The sequence below is a fragment of the Alternaria rosae genome, assembly GCF_020736505.1.
Source record: "Alternaria rosae strain MPI-PUGE-AT-0040 chromosome Unknown BKA58scaffold_2, whole genome shotgun sequence".
Lineage (NCBI taxonomy): Eukaryota > Fungi > Ascomycota > Dothideomycetes > Pleosporales > Pleosporaceae > Alternaria > Alternaria rosae.
The window spans coordinates 3,334,723-3,349,418 of record NW_025763571.1 but is presented as its reverse complement, the minus strand read 5'-3'; the positions used below and the strand labels follow the sequence as shown (position 1 = coordinate 3,349,418).

General features: G+C 52.8%; 5 protein-coding genes across 5 annotated transcripts; 4 read left to right on the top strand and 1 right to left on the bottom strand.

The window, feature by feature from the left end:
* Positions 1-102: 102 nt before the first annotated feature.
* BKA58DRAFT_101742 (S-glutathione dehydrogenase) lies at positions 103-1,829 on the bottom strand. The gene is made up of 2 exons (XM_046163741.1): positions 1,187-1,829; positions 103-1,136 (listed from the first exon to the last, which is right to left on the bottom strand). The coding sequence occupies exons 1-2, from the start codon at positions 1,540-1,542 to the stop codon at positions 155-157; spliced, it is 1,338 nt and encodes a 445-aa protein (XP_046029535.1). The 5' UTR covers positions 1,543-1,829; the 3' UTR covers positions 103-154.
* A 1,841-nt stretch (positions 1,830-3,670) lies between these two features.
* BKA58DRAFT_398717 (uncharacterized protein) lies at positions 3,671-5,433 on the top strand (the record flags this gene model as incomplete). Its single annotated transcript, XM_046171502.1, has 3 exons — positions 3,671-3,983; positions 4,031-4,201; positions 4,250-5,433. The coding sequence occupies 3 exons, from the start codon at positions 3,671-3,673 to the stop codon at positions 5,431-5,433; spliced, it is 1,668 nt and encodes a 555-aa protein (XP_046029534.1).
* Positions 5,434-6,192: 759 nt separating this feature from the next.
* BKA58DRAFT_309277 (uncharacterized protein) lies at positions 6,193-7,818 on the top strand (the record flags this gene model as incomplete). Its single annotated transcript, XM_046167231.1, has 2 exons — positions 6,193-6,645; positions 6,739-7,818. 2 exons carry the CDS (start codon positions 6,193-6,195, stop codon positions 7,816-7,818), a joined length of 1,533 nt encoding a protein of 510 aa, XP_046029533.1.
* Positions 7,819-8,371: 553 nt separating this feature from the next.
* Positions 8,372-9,390, top strand: BKA58DRAFT_377838 (uncharacterized protein). The gene is made up of 3 exons (XM_046169645.1): positions 8,372-8,700; positions 8,746-9,178; positions 9,262-9,390. The coding sequence occupies exons 1-3, from the start codon at positions 8,664-8,666 to the stop codon at positions 9,359-9,361; spliced, it is 570 nt and encodes a 189-aa protein (XP_046029532.1). The 5' UTR covers positions 8,372-8,663; the 3' UTR covers positions 9,362-9,390.
* Positions 9,391-12,488: 3,098 nt separating this feature from the next.
* On the top strand, positions 12,489-14,657 carry BKA58DRAFT_101375 (uncharacterized protein). Its single transcript, XM_046163737.1, has 2 exons — positions 12,489-13,616; positions 14,295-14,657. Exons 1-2 carry the CDS (start codon positions 12,801-12,803, stop codon positions 14,442-14,444), a joined length of 966 nt encoding a protein of 321 aa, XP_046029531.1. The 5' UTR covers positions 12,489-12,800; the 3' UTR covers positions 14,445-14,657.
* The last annotated feature ends 39 nt before the right edge of the window (positions 14,658-14,696 follow it).

The window sequence follows — 14,696 nt, the reverse complement described above, 5'->3', positions numbered from 1 at the left end:
AACAGTGACGTATGCGAGATCTTGTGCCCCACAGTAACAACTCCTACAGCCGACATGTCACCGAACACGATCTTCATGGAGTGCTCATTCTTACTTCATTACGTTGGTATCATCATTAAACTATGCTACAAATTTCGTTACACTGACATCGGATTTAGTACTTGGTCAACTTGGGGCTGCCCTCCCACGCTGGGAAACTCCACTTGGTCTCGACAAAGACCTTTTGCATGCCGTCCTCCTTCTTCTCAAACTTGTAGTAGACCTTGTCCAAGTCCTCGAGGCGGACACGGTGGGTAACCATCTTTGACGGGTCGATACGCTTCTCTTGGATCATCTTGAGGAGGGACTCCCAGTACATGTGCACAGGTGCCTGACCGTTGCCGATGAGACGGATACCGCGCTCCATAAGAGAACCAATGTTGAAGTGGTTGGTGAAACCGACGTATACACCGGTGATACCGCAGCGGCCCATGTTGCGTGTGCTGGTGATCATCTCGTTGATGAGCTCGCTGGTGTCGGTCTCGAGACCGAGCATCATCTCGAAGTAATGAGCCCAGCCCTTGGCGTACTCGCCGGCAGCGCACTCAATGCTGACGTCTGGGCCGCGGTTGTTGCACATCTCCTTGAGCTTGCTTGTGACGGACTCGCCCTTGCCCAAGGTGGAGAAGTCAATGGTTTCGACGTTGGGGTATTTGGACTTGACAAAGTCAAGACGCCAGTTTTGGTCGATCATGATGACTCTTGATGCGCCTTGCATCAGAGAGAAGTCTGCTGCCATTTGTCCGATCGGGCCAGCGCCCCAAATAGCAACGACGTCTCCCTTGTTGACACCAGTGTCGACGACTGCGTGCCACGAGGTGCACACAACGTCGGAGAGGAAGAGACCCTGCTCATCCGGAACATCATCGGGAAGCGGCAGTAGGTTGACGTCACCGTAAGCCACACGGGTGTACTCTGCTTGGCCGCCAGCATATCCACCAGTGAAGTGAGAGTAGCCGAACATGCCTGCTGTCCGGCCACCGTACATGGCGTTCTCGATGGTGTTGGAGTTGGTCTTCTCGCACTGGGAGGACAGCTTCTGCTTGCAGTAGTAGCAGTCACCGCAGGCGATCTGGAAAGAGGCAACGACTCGTTGACTACTATATGTTAGTGATGCGCTTATACAAAGACTCGGGGATGTACGTACCCCTTCTTGAACTTTGTGACACCAGGTCCGCACTCGTCTACAACACCACAGAACTCGTGTCCGAGAATGTCACCCTTCTGCATCTCCACGACGGCGCCGTGAAGCAAGTGCAAGTCAGAACCGCAAACTGTGGAGCCAGTGACCTTGACGATGACATCGCGGTCCTCGAGAATCTTAGGCTTCGGTGCGTCGATCATTTTAACATCGTTCTTGCCGTACCATGCCAGAGCCTTCATGGTCTCTGAGTAGTTGGCGGTGCTCTCGTCGTTGCCAGGGTTGGTGACGTTTTGCGCGGTGGTGGCGTTGTCGCCATGGCCAACGGCCTTTTCGACCTGGCGGGCTGCTTGGGACATCATCTTGGGCTGATGTTTGGTGTGTAGTTGTGATGTGAATGGGTAGAAAGATGTTCACTTCTGGGGAGACTGTAATACGCGCAGCGCGCGCCTACCTTTTCAATGCCACCCAGAGACATTTTCGATGACATATTACAAACCTGTGACGTGAAATTTACAGCCCTCTTACAACTACCGCGAACCAGAAGATTATCCGCCCCCTTGTACATGCGCTTGGAGGGGCTAGCCTAACGTCATGACACGCTGTGGAGGGGCACAAGTCCGCTGTACGCGAGCTGAATGTACGCTTTTGGAAATGCCATGTGCTGGCGCAGATCGATGTTGGCGATGGGAATCCTGACGAGCGTCATGGCGATGTCATGGTGGGGCAGCACGCGTTTCGCGTTCGGCCGTTGGAGCTAGACATACAGCTTTGGCCAGACCATCGCAGACCGAGCACGTCCCGAACGGCTTTCTCTCGGCAGATGGAGTTGTCGTCGTATTAAGCTCGGGGTGTTGATACTATACAGAAAGTGGATTCAGTGTCGTGTGTAGATGCGGAAATATATGATGCCTACTCTTCACGACTGCAAAAGCGTATGCAGTTCAGGTCGATTGATAGACTGAAAGACAGCGGCTACGCGTGGGCTTATATGCCTATGACTGAGGACCATGATGGTGAACGGACGTCCAGATCATTACCATACGCTGGAAGTCGGGACAGGTGATATGCATGAGACGGTGCTGAGTAGTTGCCGGCGCAGGTACGGAGGCTTCTTGGGCTACATGCGCCAGCATAAACGCGTTAGCGGTAGGAGTCGGTGCGATTCGGTACTGTTCAGCGGCTTCCAATACTGCCTCTTTTCATAATATCACGGGCAGCTTCGTGCATCATATGTTACCGCGTCAAGCACGAAGCCAGTCGGCCGTTCGTCAGGCAAAACGTATCGGATCAAAAGTACTTGACGTTATAGCCCTGCGCGACAAAATGGGGAGGTTTGTTCGATAGGAAACCGCGAAGAGCTCGACAGGCCAAATGGGACAACGAGGTATCATGCTTCACACTTGAGGACATCACCATAGAAGTCGAGGAGCTGCGGTGTTGATCCTGCTGTGCAGACAGCTCGTCATCGGAGCTCAACGCGTTACTAGGGGTGGCTACGATGCGTGTCGCATACATGCTACTAAGTTTTACTAACTAGACAGCCTCTAAGGTAATGTATACATCTGGTATGAATTTCTTTTGTAGAATGCGACACAAACTGTAGTCACCTCTAGCGTTGGCAAGTACTGCAGGACGACTGGCGACGCGTCGAAAGCAGCACCTCAATCAAGGAGAAAGTTAAACCACCAGGGATGGCTAGAATTCATGTCGCGTTTTGCTGCACACACGTTGCTGAAACCTAATAAATAAGTGTCTCCCAAGTCAATGTACACTTTTACCTCGGAGAACTTTTTTCCTAGTTTGCGATACGAATTGTAACTACATAGTCTACACTGCCTGAAACGGTGTGAAGTGTTCTCTTCCTTCGGGCGCCCTCCATGTTATTAAACACCTTCCTCAATTCAGTGCACAAGGCACTGGAATCAATGAAAATGTAAAGCCGCAGTGGCAGACCAGCAAAAATTGCCCCGCTGAAGCCCCCGAAGGAGATTCATGACAACACCACACCCCGCTGTGCAATGGAGGCGACGTTGTCAGACCATCAAATACTTGAGCTTGATGAGTCGCAAGAAGGTAAGTATGAAGAAGCAGAAACGGGGACGGGGCTCGCACAGCATATGTAGACAGGTGGGCTTGGCACGCTAGCAAGTCATGTGATCGTGCACAGATGTTTTATAGACGCTTTATCCTCGCTTAACGGCTGGACTCCGGGCGCTGGGTGGGCTCGTGCAGTCCGAGCTGTTAAAGTTCTCTCACCTCTTCATTGCTTGTCGTTGCGTGCCATGACAGGCATGTCCCAGAGAAAGGTAGGTCCAGAGCTCTCAATTCATACACAACCCTTCCTATGATGATCCAAAACAACCTTAGAACCGTTGCGAATGACGCCTTCGGGCGGTTGACTTCACCATACCCTTTACTGAACCACTCTTCACTGCAAACTCGTTACAATCATTGTCAGCGGCTTCTAGCTAACGAGGATAAGGAACCATGAGTCGACCAGGTCTCAACTTTCTCCGTCCATACCTTTACCAGGCTAGTCGTTCCGTCAAACCGGAACATGCTCGAGCATACCTCGCTACTCGGCGACGCTTTGCTCAGAGCCTAGCCGCCGATGCATACACCGGCCCGCACGATGTCGAGAAACAGAAGCGCCTGGAGCATTTGGGCAAGGTGAAGCCGCTGGGCGACTACCACCCCAAATTGGTCTACTCTGTGGATGCTCAGAACTTGTCGATACGCGACTTCAACGCCAAGTACGATGGCATTCAGGAGACGAAGGAGGATCTCGTGTCTGTGTTTGGTAGGGTGCACCGCCCATGAGCATCAGTCGGGTTCTGACAGTGTCAGGAAGGGTGCGCTCAGTGCGGCTGCTCGGCTCCAAGTTGATGTTCCTTGACATCGAACGCGACACCCAGCGATTGCAGGCCATGGTGGAGCTGAAGAAGCTCACGCCGCAAGATGGCCTAGACGAAAACTTCAAGAGTTTCAAGAAAGTCGCCAGAATTGGCGACTGGGTGTGTAAGTAGATGAATATCCAGCTTCAAATCAGGCTCTGATTTCGTATAGCTATCAAAGGCAATCCTACGAAGACATCTACTGGACAACTCTCAGTCCTTGCTCTTGACGTACCTCAAATCCTCGCGCCATGCCTTCACCACCTCCCAGAGAGGATTGATGATGCCGAGACGCTCGCCCGACGACCGCACATTCACGCGCTCACAAGCGACGAGCCTGGGGACGTCCTTCGACTCCGGGCGCTGATCTACGACTACGTGCGCACATACTTTATACAGAGCGGGTTTCTGGAAGTGGAGACACCCATGTTCGACGTCAACGCCGGAGGTGCTATTGCGCGACCCTTCGAGACGGTCGCAAATGAAGTGTCCAACACCCCTGTGCGCCTCAGGATAGCACCTGAGCTCAACCTCAAGCGGCTGATTGTTGGGGGACAAGACAAGATCTTCGAGATTGGACGCGCCTTCAGAAACGAAGGTGTCGACAACACGCACAACCCCGAGTTCTCGACTTGTGAATTTTATGAAGTTGGTGCGACGCTCCCCACCGTCGTCGCCAGGACAGAACAACTGGTACACGGTCTCCATACTGCGATCGAGTCACTAAGGCCGACGTACTTCCCTACACTAGCGGCGCCGGAAGATATCGACTTCGTACAGCCCTTCGCTCAGCTACCCTTCATACCCACCATCGAGCAAGCCTGCAGTCGCAAGCTGCCTGATCTGTTGTCACCGAATGCGTCCAAGGAGCTGCTACAGCTGTTTGATGAGCTTGGACTCACCGTTCCGCCCAACCCTACACTTCCACGCCTTCTTGACACCCTTGCTGAGATATACATCGAGCCGCTCTGCAAGAATCCTACGTTCATCACTCAACACCCCGAAGCACTCTCTCCACTCTCAAAGTCTTATCTTGACGAGGCTACTGGGCAACGTGTTGCATCTCGCGTGGAACTCTTTATCCATGGCCGCGAGTACGTCAATGCATACGAAGAGGAAAACTCTCCGTTTGAACAGCGTCGCAAGTTCATGCAGCAGCGTGACTTTCACCCCGAGGGTGAAGGCGCTATTGACGAAAGTTATCTCGAGGCGCTGGAGTGGGGTATGCCTCCCACTGGTGGCTGGGGTTGTGGATTGGATAGATTAGTCATGCTATTCGCCAGTAAGAAGAGGATAGCAGACGTGCTGCCTTTCGGTACATTGCGAAACGTTGTTAGCATTTCCAAGACGAAGTGAAGTGCTTCGATTCATAATACAGAAACTATCCATGCAGCTCTTGTGCACCATCAAATCATGTCAGAATTCGCGACCCTTACCTCCTATTGCCTACATAGTGCTTTGTTGTACTTATTAGATTCTTTGCAGGATAATGTATGCGTCTACTTACAGTATTCAGTATATTTTGTAGACCGTTGCTTCTTGGTAGATGGTTGATGCGACACGCATTGCTGCTGTTGGAGGCTGGTACACCCAGATCCGAACGAGAGGCACCCCAGGGCTCGCGACCCGTGTACCCACAATTGCACATCTTCCCGCGCTATTTTACATCGTAGCGGATGTAGACAACTTCTGAGGTTTGTGTCGCATTGTTCCGTTGTAACGGTCGACCCAGGACGCCCTCAAGTGTAACAGGCTCCTGTCAGCATGGCTTGAGGCGTCGTTTCAGGCGTCCAGCATCCCGCGGCTACAGTCAACAGGCACCAGCTCCTTCACACGCTCGCCCTTTACATTCGCCCCACAAACTTCGCGTAGAGTCTGCTTCTTACTAAGACACATCTTGCTTCTGTGAATCAGTCTTGTTGTGCTCTTCGCCGAAGATTTTCGTTTTCTGGGGTAGTGCGGGTTGCGCGTAGCGCGTACTGTCCAACAACGCCCCGTGTTGATTAACATGTTTTGGGATGGGGCGAAATCTTGCAGATCTTCCGATATTTGAAGACGTGAGCCTGCTCCCTACTGCTTTCAACGTCCCCGAGACGTCAGCTTAGCAAAACTACCATGTCGTCGCAAAGTCTCAATCCCCAATGGCAGGGCGGCTGGCAGACACAGCGGCGCCAGCAGTCGCCGCCGCAACAGCCTGTGTACCCAAACAATCGACATTCACAGGCCTCTTCGCCCGACCATTCATACTATGGACACTATGCACCTGCATCAGGATCATATATACAACCACACTACAGCGAAGACATATCAGTACCTTTCATTGCAGAGCTGCCAGCGCCGTTGCCTCCGGCCCCACCGACTACGACTTCTGGGGAGCAATTGAAGCAGGATGAGCTGCTTGCGCATAGGATGCAACATTTGGAGGTAGAAGGAGTTCGAAAGAGATCGGTTAGTGCAGTAAGCCAACATCAACGCCCTGCAAGTATGATGCCGCCCAGCTCTCAGCGTCTATCACCACTCCTACATCAGCAACGATCTGCGCAGGCTTTACGATTACATTCAAAAAGCGTTTCTTCTTTCGTCGACCAGAGACCGGCAAGCATGGCGCCAGTGACCACCCAGCTTGCGCCTCTACCTCTGGCTCATCAACGCTCTGCACAGTCGCTTCGACCCCATTCGAGAAGTGTCGGAGCGGCCGCCGAACCATGGAGTCCTGGATCATTCGAACAACCGCGAGATCCAAATCTGTTCAGCACCTTACCGGAAGTGGTCGTCGAGCATGATACGGATAAAGATCTCAAGTCACCACTTGAAAACTTACCGATTCCAGTCTTGCTGGATCAACAGCCCACGGTCCGGCTACAGGAGCCCATAAGACGCCCATCAGTCGCACTAGAATCAATGTCGTTGCCTGGATATCTCGAGCAGTACCGCCAAACACCGTATCCGCCTCAGTGGAACCTTCCGCCTGTTGTTTCTGCACTGTATGCTTACCAGGAGAGCAAACGGTCATCCGGATCCAGCTGGCTGGACACACCAGAGTCGTGCGCATGGCGAACAATACGCCCCTCGGAGCATGCACGCAATCCTGTTCCACCGGCGTACATGTTTAGATTTAAAAGCACGTCTGGCAGCTTCCGCAGCCCAAAATTTTCGTGGACAATGGCATGTCCCGATGACCCCATTGAACCGGGAAAGAAAGTTTCGAAAGCACAGCAGACCACATGGGCTTATGAACTCAAGCTGGATCCCAGGACCAATCTACGCAAGTCAGAAGTCTTACTTCATGGTGGTCCAAACGCAAGATCCACCATGACAACTTATTTGCACGCGCTCAATTACGACTCACTGCGCTTCATCGGTCCAGATGGACGCGCATATATGTGGGTTACAAGCACCAAGGTTTCCTCCATCCACGGTTCACGATACGACACAGTGAGACATGCGCTCTTCGCCGCCATAGGGAACAATCCCGATCCGCTGTATGGTGGCATCGTTGCAGACCACTGCTTCTGGGATGGACATGTTGATGCAAGCGGGGGTTATCTCCCTGATGAATCTATCTACATACGCCAGACGACCGTGGACCCGGCACTTGTCGTAGCGACATTGCAGGTGATGAAAGAGTGGGAAAAGCATACACTCAGACAAGAGAAAAGGAAGAACCCCAAAGCCTTTGTAGCAGCTGAAGAAGAAGCCCGGAGATGTGAACTTGGTGCCTCCAGCTATTGGCAAGCCTGAGAGGTCTTGCAACCTCGGGGGCGCAAAGCCAATCGAAACACATTACGTTCTGGCATCGTCGCATTGTTCGAGAGTCGCCGATATGTTCTGGTGATGTATCGGCGTAGGAAATTTCCCCAGATATGTGCTTGGCTGCAGCCTCGTGTTGCAAGTCATTTGCACTAACGTGTAAATACATGGCACGACCTTCCAATAGTCACGAGCTGGGAGCTATACCAGGGTGTGGACAAGAACAATGTCACCATCATGTCTATTCGGCTACCCGACAAGATGTTCAGGAGCCCTCCCACAGACGACTTGAAGGAGTTGCTAGAGGCGATCTTCGTTGTTATTGTCTTCAGGAAGAGCACTTGCATAAATTTCGGCACCGTGGGAATCCTCTTCCCGGAATGCGACCATGACGGCTGCATTGTGGCTGCAAATCAACTTGTAGGCTTTACTATGGTCATCGCCAAGGCTATTCTTCGCACATGAAGATCGACTGCGCATCGAATTTTTTTTCTTTCGCCTGTACTTGTACTTCAGTTTGTAGCCCGCAACAAGATGGCCCAAGAGTATCGTAAAACAATGTTGTGGTATTAATAACAACAACTCTGATATTTTACACAGTGCGCTTCTGAAGACTACACAACGCACATGTTCAATGCAGGTACACGAGATCCTCCTATGTCTTCATCTAATCCTTCGTCAACCTATCAGACTCGAAAGCTTGCTCAGTCCCTGGACGCCATCAATACCCTTGCGCCCAGAGTACCATCCTGCAACCGATCCCGGTGATTAATGAAAGCAGGATCTCGAATTTAGTCCTGTACCGACATCCTATTATATAAGCCAAACTCAATACCATGACTTCTTCGGCTACGTCTCGACATGTAGGAGCCTCTGGTAGACGGTTAACTCCGCCTCGGTTTGAAGACCTCAACTTACCTTTGACCTTTGAGTCACTTACACCTTTACCTCGCTTTCCCTTGGCATCCGTCACAGAGGAGACGGAGGATGGAAATGACTACCTCGATGTCCTTGCTGAAGGTACAGACGCTGACGAATCCTTTGCCGAGCGGTGGGAGGCTGTAGCAACCGAGCACGACCCAGTCCTCCGATATGCCACTACCTGCTCATTCCTACCGGGACGAGATTCTCTTCATAATATCACCACCTGCTCCTTAGCTATCGAATACGACCGCGATATCGATGACCTCTATCGCGCGACTGCTTGCTTTCTCGGAAATTGTCATGATGGCGAGTGTACGTGCCTGGACGACAGGAGAAGCACTTACTGTGTGCCAGGAGAGAATTTCGTTCTCACTGACAAGAACGATGACTTCAGGCTATCATTCAGCCATCCCACAGTAAAAGCTATCTTTGAACTCATGGATGAGCTGGTCGATGTCGACATGTTTGACACGAAAGATGGCCTCGACAATGGGCGGCTGCTGTACTCACCTACTTTGGACGATGTCTCAAATGCGTGTGGCAGCGACAATGTCTCAGAGACATCGGAGACAAACGACAAACGAGGTTTGTCACCACCTCGGTACTCTGAAATAGCATATGTAGATGCTGACACGCACAAGTGCATCGCGTATACCGCATTGAACCAATTGTTATCGATGCAAGAAGACCAACCGCTTCCGGTGGCTCACCGAGACATCCCCGACGACGATGATTACGGCTCAGCTGAGCCGAAGGAACACAACTATCTCAATCTAAAAGATCAAGCCAGCGAGACCCCACTACCGCTACGAGATGACCCCTGTCCGAGCAGGTTCTGGTCTAATTTCACATCAGGTCTCGCACAACCACCAGCACTGCCACAACCCAATCTTGGAAGCCAGTCAGCTGTGCGCCAGCAGTGTCTACCGTTTGGGCTGTACTCCAGCAATATCTCTCATGACCGGCATTGCCTTTCACGGCTGACACTTGCTACTCAGCTCGTGCCTGCACCTAAGCCTTTGTCCACGGTCGACGAGGAACAGCTTTCTTGGCCCAGCCCTTCGTCCTCAGGAGACTCTATCGATTTTGCTGATCATCGAGGGTTTACGAAATCGCTCGAGGGGCGCCGACAAGGCTTCCTAGCTGACGAAGACGAAGACGAAGGAACCTACGTTGAGCATGGCTTAGGTTCGCCAGTGATGCCGAGCTCATCTCCACACTTCACATGCGAGGAAATGTTCACTGACGCTGTTTGGGACAGTGCACCAGATCTCACACTCGCTCAGTCCAATTGCGAACTATATGCAGCAGCTACTCCAACATCGCGTATGCCTCCGGCTCTGCCCCTCGAAGCTTTTGAGATTGAAGTCCATGATCGTCTCACGTTCATCTTCAGCTGCATGAACGATGAACGCTACGATGAGCTACCGGCTTTGTGTAATGACCTTCACTGGACCTTGTGCGTCCTTGCGCATGACTCCCCAGCTATGGTGGTGTTGGACAGTCTTGGGGCAGCTGTAGAGATCCTAGCTGAGCGGATAGTAGCCTCGACGCCTGCTCCGTAACTTGACAATCACAGCTGCCGACGCATCTCATTCATGGAAAAGCAAACATCCTAGAGCTTACTTTAGCGTTAGGTTACCTACTTTGCATGTTACTATCTTAATGTATGCTGCGGACCTGTTTCATGTCTTTCTTGAATAAGGTAACTGCGGTCGACGGACAGAATGACGCTGATGTAGGCGCTAGGAGTAGACAAGCTGAGCGCCACCCACCTTTGGTGAAGCTCATCAAGTCAACCGTCATTGCCTCTTCCGTGATCAATAAGGATCGCAAAGTCTCAAAATTAGTTCTCTGCCCCGTGCGTTCGGCATGTTGAGATTGCAGTGACTATTTCCTCGAAATTAGCGAGTGTATTGTAGCCTCAGGCTGTTGCTTCTGCCTCTCGCGGGGGTACCGGGCCCATCGTCATCGCTAGCAGCCCAAGTCTTAATAGTGCCAAATTGCGAATCCAATTCATCTCCTCAGCTCCTGATCACAAAAGCCAGTAATCCAAAACTTCGCTGTACCTGATGATGATGATAGCGCAGATCGTACGATACCTGTATCGCATTCCTATTCTAGTGCGGTGACAGTCTGGCTGAAGTCCCTTCCTGGAAGCTGGACACCATCAGTCTTGTTACTATGCGCTGAACAGTACCAAGACCTGGATCTGGAGCCATATTCTAGTGTGGCTGGACCGCCATCCGATGCTATTAATGGCATTCTTTGGTGGGATGACCATGCTGATGCTCGTATCAGCATGAACATCACATGATAGTGCGCTGGGTTGATAATGATCACGACATTCTACCCACGCCATGACGAACATTGCGCCCAGAACACGTCCCACTTGCGCATTCAGTGATGGCGCGCTGGTATGGATATCCGGTTTGTGCGGTCTCGTCTATTATCGGTAGGGATACATGTGGCTGCCTGTACACATTCGCTGTTTCGCTGAAAAAGTATTCCACGCCTTGGTCAAAGAATTACTATGAATTTGCGATCGCTGCCATGACAGATGTGACGACGGAGTCAAACGTTTGTGGCAGCGACCGAGTTCGCGAACGGCCTATACGGCTTCACTTAGGCGCCAGACAAGATCCGCCGGCGCATTCGAATGTTCTGGTAATAGAAGTGCCGAAATCGTGATTGTGCTCCGCTTGCTATGATCTGTGAGAAGCTTGAGAGAAATAAGCTTTGACCAGATTCAACAAACTGCGGAGGCAAGTCGAATCGCGGGCACAACCAGCACGAATCCAGAGGTGTGATGTATGTGGCTGATATGCTATATAGCCGAGCCTTCCTAATAGCCCGGTGCATTCCTAGAGGTAGTGATCCTAGTGGCTGTCGATTGGAAAATACGAGTAGCGCGGTGGAGAGGGAAAGCATTCGCCCAACCCAACGCTTGCATCTCGTGTTAGTGCGCCCATGGCTCTGCTCGCGCAGAGTACTGCAGGTTCAGTCACATAGCTTCATGGGACGCGGCACAGAACGTTTTCTGCCGCATTCGCTAGTGACCATAACGGACGATGCTCATATGCATAGAGGCTTGGGTCAGCGGTGCAACGTTCATGTCAGGTCGGACGCCACGGACCATCAGCGCATTGCTTGTTTCCCGCGTAGATTACCCCGGAGGGTAAAGCCGACATCTCGTAAACTGCAAGTCAGCACATGTGGCGTCGCTGGCGATGGAGTAAGGAAGTATTGACTGCGCAATGAGGAAAGGCGATAATACAATACTCATCCGAGTTACCGAGGGTCTGTTATCAAAGACCCGATTGGGTATAGCCTCCACGGTGGCTGGAAGTAGACATCTGGAAAATTCAGGCTCCGGCTCGTGGGTCGCCCGAGGCTACGGCCCTGGTGGATCTTCAGGAACGTGGCCGGCTATCTTTGGGAGCGGAACGTGGGTAGCGTAGCAACAATGGGAGTGTCTCCGAATGCGCGAAAGTCGCGAACGGCTGTTGTTGAGGTCTGACGGACGATGGGCTGGACTGAGATGAGGATGAGGCGATACGCGCTCCGGGCGCCGTGAGTGGATGACAGCCGCACACTAGTCCCTATAAGGTCAAAGCGTGATGCAAATATAGTCCACAACGGTCGCTCATCCCGGCAGCGCCGGCATTACTGTGCGGTAGGGCTGTGCCTCTACTCGCTCAACCCCTGCGGCTTTTTTCGCTGATGCTACTGTCAGGCTGCTCACGCTATCGACAGCTCGTACGTAGAGCGGAGCCCTTCACATGGCGAGATGTTACTTCGTGTTGACAAAGTGGGGACGGCATCGACGTCAGCCATTATGGAAGTGTATAGACTCTGGGGACTACGGTATATAACTTCTGTTCCATCTCAACTATCATATCCATCCACCAACCATCACCTTCGCTTTCCTACAATTTTCCTACACCAACACTCGCTACAGTGTCACCACAAAAGCCTTCTAATACTTAATTCCATCTCGACAACTTCCAGATCAATCACCTAGGACTCAAATCAGCAATACCATCAAGATGCGTTACTCTTACGTTGCTGCTACCCTCGTCGGCTCGGCCTTGGCCATGCCTCAATACGGCTACTCAGCGGTTGTCCCCACTGGATATCAGCCTGCACCAACTCCCTCCTCCAAGCCGTACGAGGCGTCCACGCCCAGCTCTGAGGTCCACTACCCAGCCAGCACACCAGTCTACGAGGCATCCACTCCTGCCGCAAGCTCATCGGTCTACCATGCTTCGACTCCAGTCTACAGCGCGTCTACTCCAATCTACAGCGCTTCCAAGCCCGCTGAGAGCTCGTCGGTCTACAAGGCATCTACCCCTGCCGCCTACAGTGCCTCCACTCCTGCCGCAAGCTCATCGGTATACCACGCTTCCACTCCAATCTACAGCGCGTCGACTCCTGCAGTGAGCTCGTCAGCATACCACGCCTCCACTCCGGTCTACAGCGCTTCTGTTCCCGTCTACAGTGCTTCCAAGCCCGCCGAGAGCTCTCCGGTCTACCACGCTTCAACTCCCATCTACAGTGCCTCCAAGCCTGTCTACAGCGCGTCCCACCCAGCCTACAGTGCCTCCACCCCCGTCTACCACGCCTCTTCCTACGGAACTGGTTACGTCAAGCCTACTCCCAAGCCTTCATCGGCTGTTGAGTACCCCCACTCCGACATCACGACCACGCTCACCTCCACCCACACAGCTTGGGTGCCATGCAGCACCTCAGTTGGCCACGGAGAGCACTCCAGTGTCATCTACTCAACCTACTTGACCCCAACCTACTCCACTGTCACTGTGACATCGACCATCCACGGCTCGAAGCCCACACCTGACATGCCCGTTTACCCAGCTGAGACTCCTTCGGCCCACCAGCCCACTTACCCTGCTGGAACTCCCGAGGCTCCCAAGCCCACGTACCCAGCAGGTACTCCTGAGGCTCCCAAGCCAACATACCCAGCAGGCACCCCTGAGGCCCCCAAGCCTACCTACCCAGCCGAGACTCACCCCGCTGGTACTCCTGAGGCCCCTAAGCCAACTTACCCTGCTGGAATCCCTCCCGCTCCTCAGTGCCCTGCCCAGGTCACTGTCACCAAGACCGAGCACGTAGTCGAGACTAAGACCGTCACTGTCGGTGGAGCTTACACTCCCGGCCCAGCCCCTTCTGCCTACCCCGAGGGTATGAAGCCATCCACTCCTGCGGAGCACTACTCGGAGGCTCCTAAGCCATCGTCTTCTGGAAAGCCTTACCCAGTCGGCCCCAAGCCTTCAGCTTCCACCAAGCCCTACCCCGTTGGTCCTAAGCCTTCCTCTGAGGTCAAGCCTCCCTACCCTTCCTCCGGTAGCTCGATCCACTACAGTGCTTCTTCCGCACCCTACCCGATCCACACTCCCTCCTCTTCCAAGGCCTACCCCACCGCATACCCTACTCCTTCGTCATCCACCAAGGAATACCCGGCTGCTACCCCCTCTTCCTCCACTAAGGGCTACCCAGTTGCCACTCCTTCCTCTTCCACCAAGGAGTACCCAGCTGCCACCCCCTCCTCATCCACTAAGGAGTACCCGGCTGCCACCCCTTCAAGCTCGGCGGCCCACTACCCCGTGAACACTCCTTCGTCCTCGAAGGTGACCCCCCAGCCCACCGGCTACGTCGCCTACCCCCACTACTAAGCTACTCGGGTAGCTTGAGCAGATTCTCTTCACCTATCAAGCAAAGATTTTGGGCGGCCTAGGTGTTTTGACTGCAGAACAATTGCTGTAGCTCTTCTGTATTGGGGGACCTCATTCCCTCGCCTTGCACAGCTCCAGCGTTCTAGTTCTGCTTTATCACGGTTTTCACGCGTTTGGGTTTCCTTCTTCAACTGTTTATATTGAACGAACAACTGGTATAGAATGGTTACGACGGGTACGAGTTTAGTAGTA

What these genes read in the sequence shown, in the direction of transcription:
- BKA58DRAFT_101742 (XM_046163741.1), bottom strand. Translation starts at nt 1,542, where the DNA reads ATGATGTCCCAAGCAGCCCGCCAGGTCGAAAAGGCCGTTGGCCATGGC. An exon ending in GTCACAAAGTTCAAGAAGGG is followed by an intron (nt 1,137 to 1,186) that starts GTACGTACATCC and finishes AACATATAGTAG; the next exon opens with TCAACGAGTCGTTGCCTCTT.
- BKA58DRAFT_377838 (XM_046169645.1), top strand. Translation starts at nt 8,664, where the DNA reads ATGACTTCTTCGGCTACGTCTCGACATGTAGGAGCCT. An exon ending in GTCTCGACATGTAGGAGCCT is followed by an intron (nt 8,701 to 8,745) that starts CTGGTAGACGGT and finishes ACCTCAACTTAC; the next exon opens with CTTTGACCTTTGAGTCACTT. An exon ending in CATCCCACAGTAAAAGCTAT is followed by an intron (nt 9,179 to 9,261) that starts CTTTGAACTCAT and finishes TGCTGTACTCAC; the next exon opens with CTACTTTGGACGATGTCTCA.
- BKA58DRAFT_101375 (XM_046163737.1), top strand. Translation starts at nt 12,801, where the DNA reads ATGCGTTACTCTTACGTTGCTGCTACCCTCGTCGGCTCGGCCTTGGCC. An exon ending in AGCCCACACCTGACATGCCC is followed by an intron (nt 13,617 to 14,294) that starts GTTTACCCAGCT and finishes TCTTCCACCAAG; the next exon opens with GAGTACCCAGCTGCCACCCC.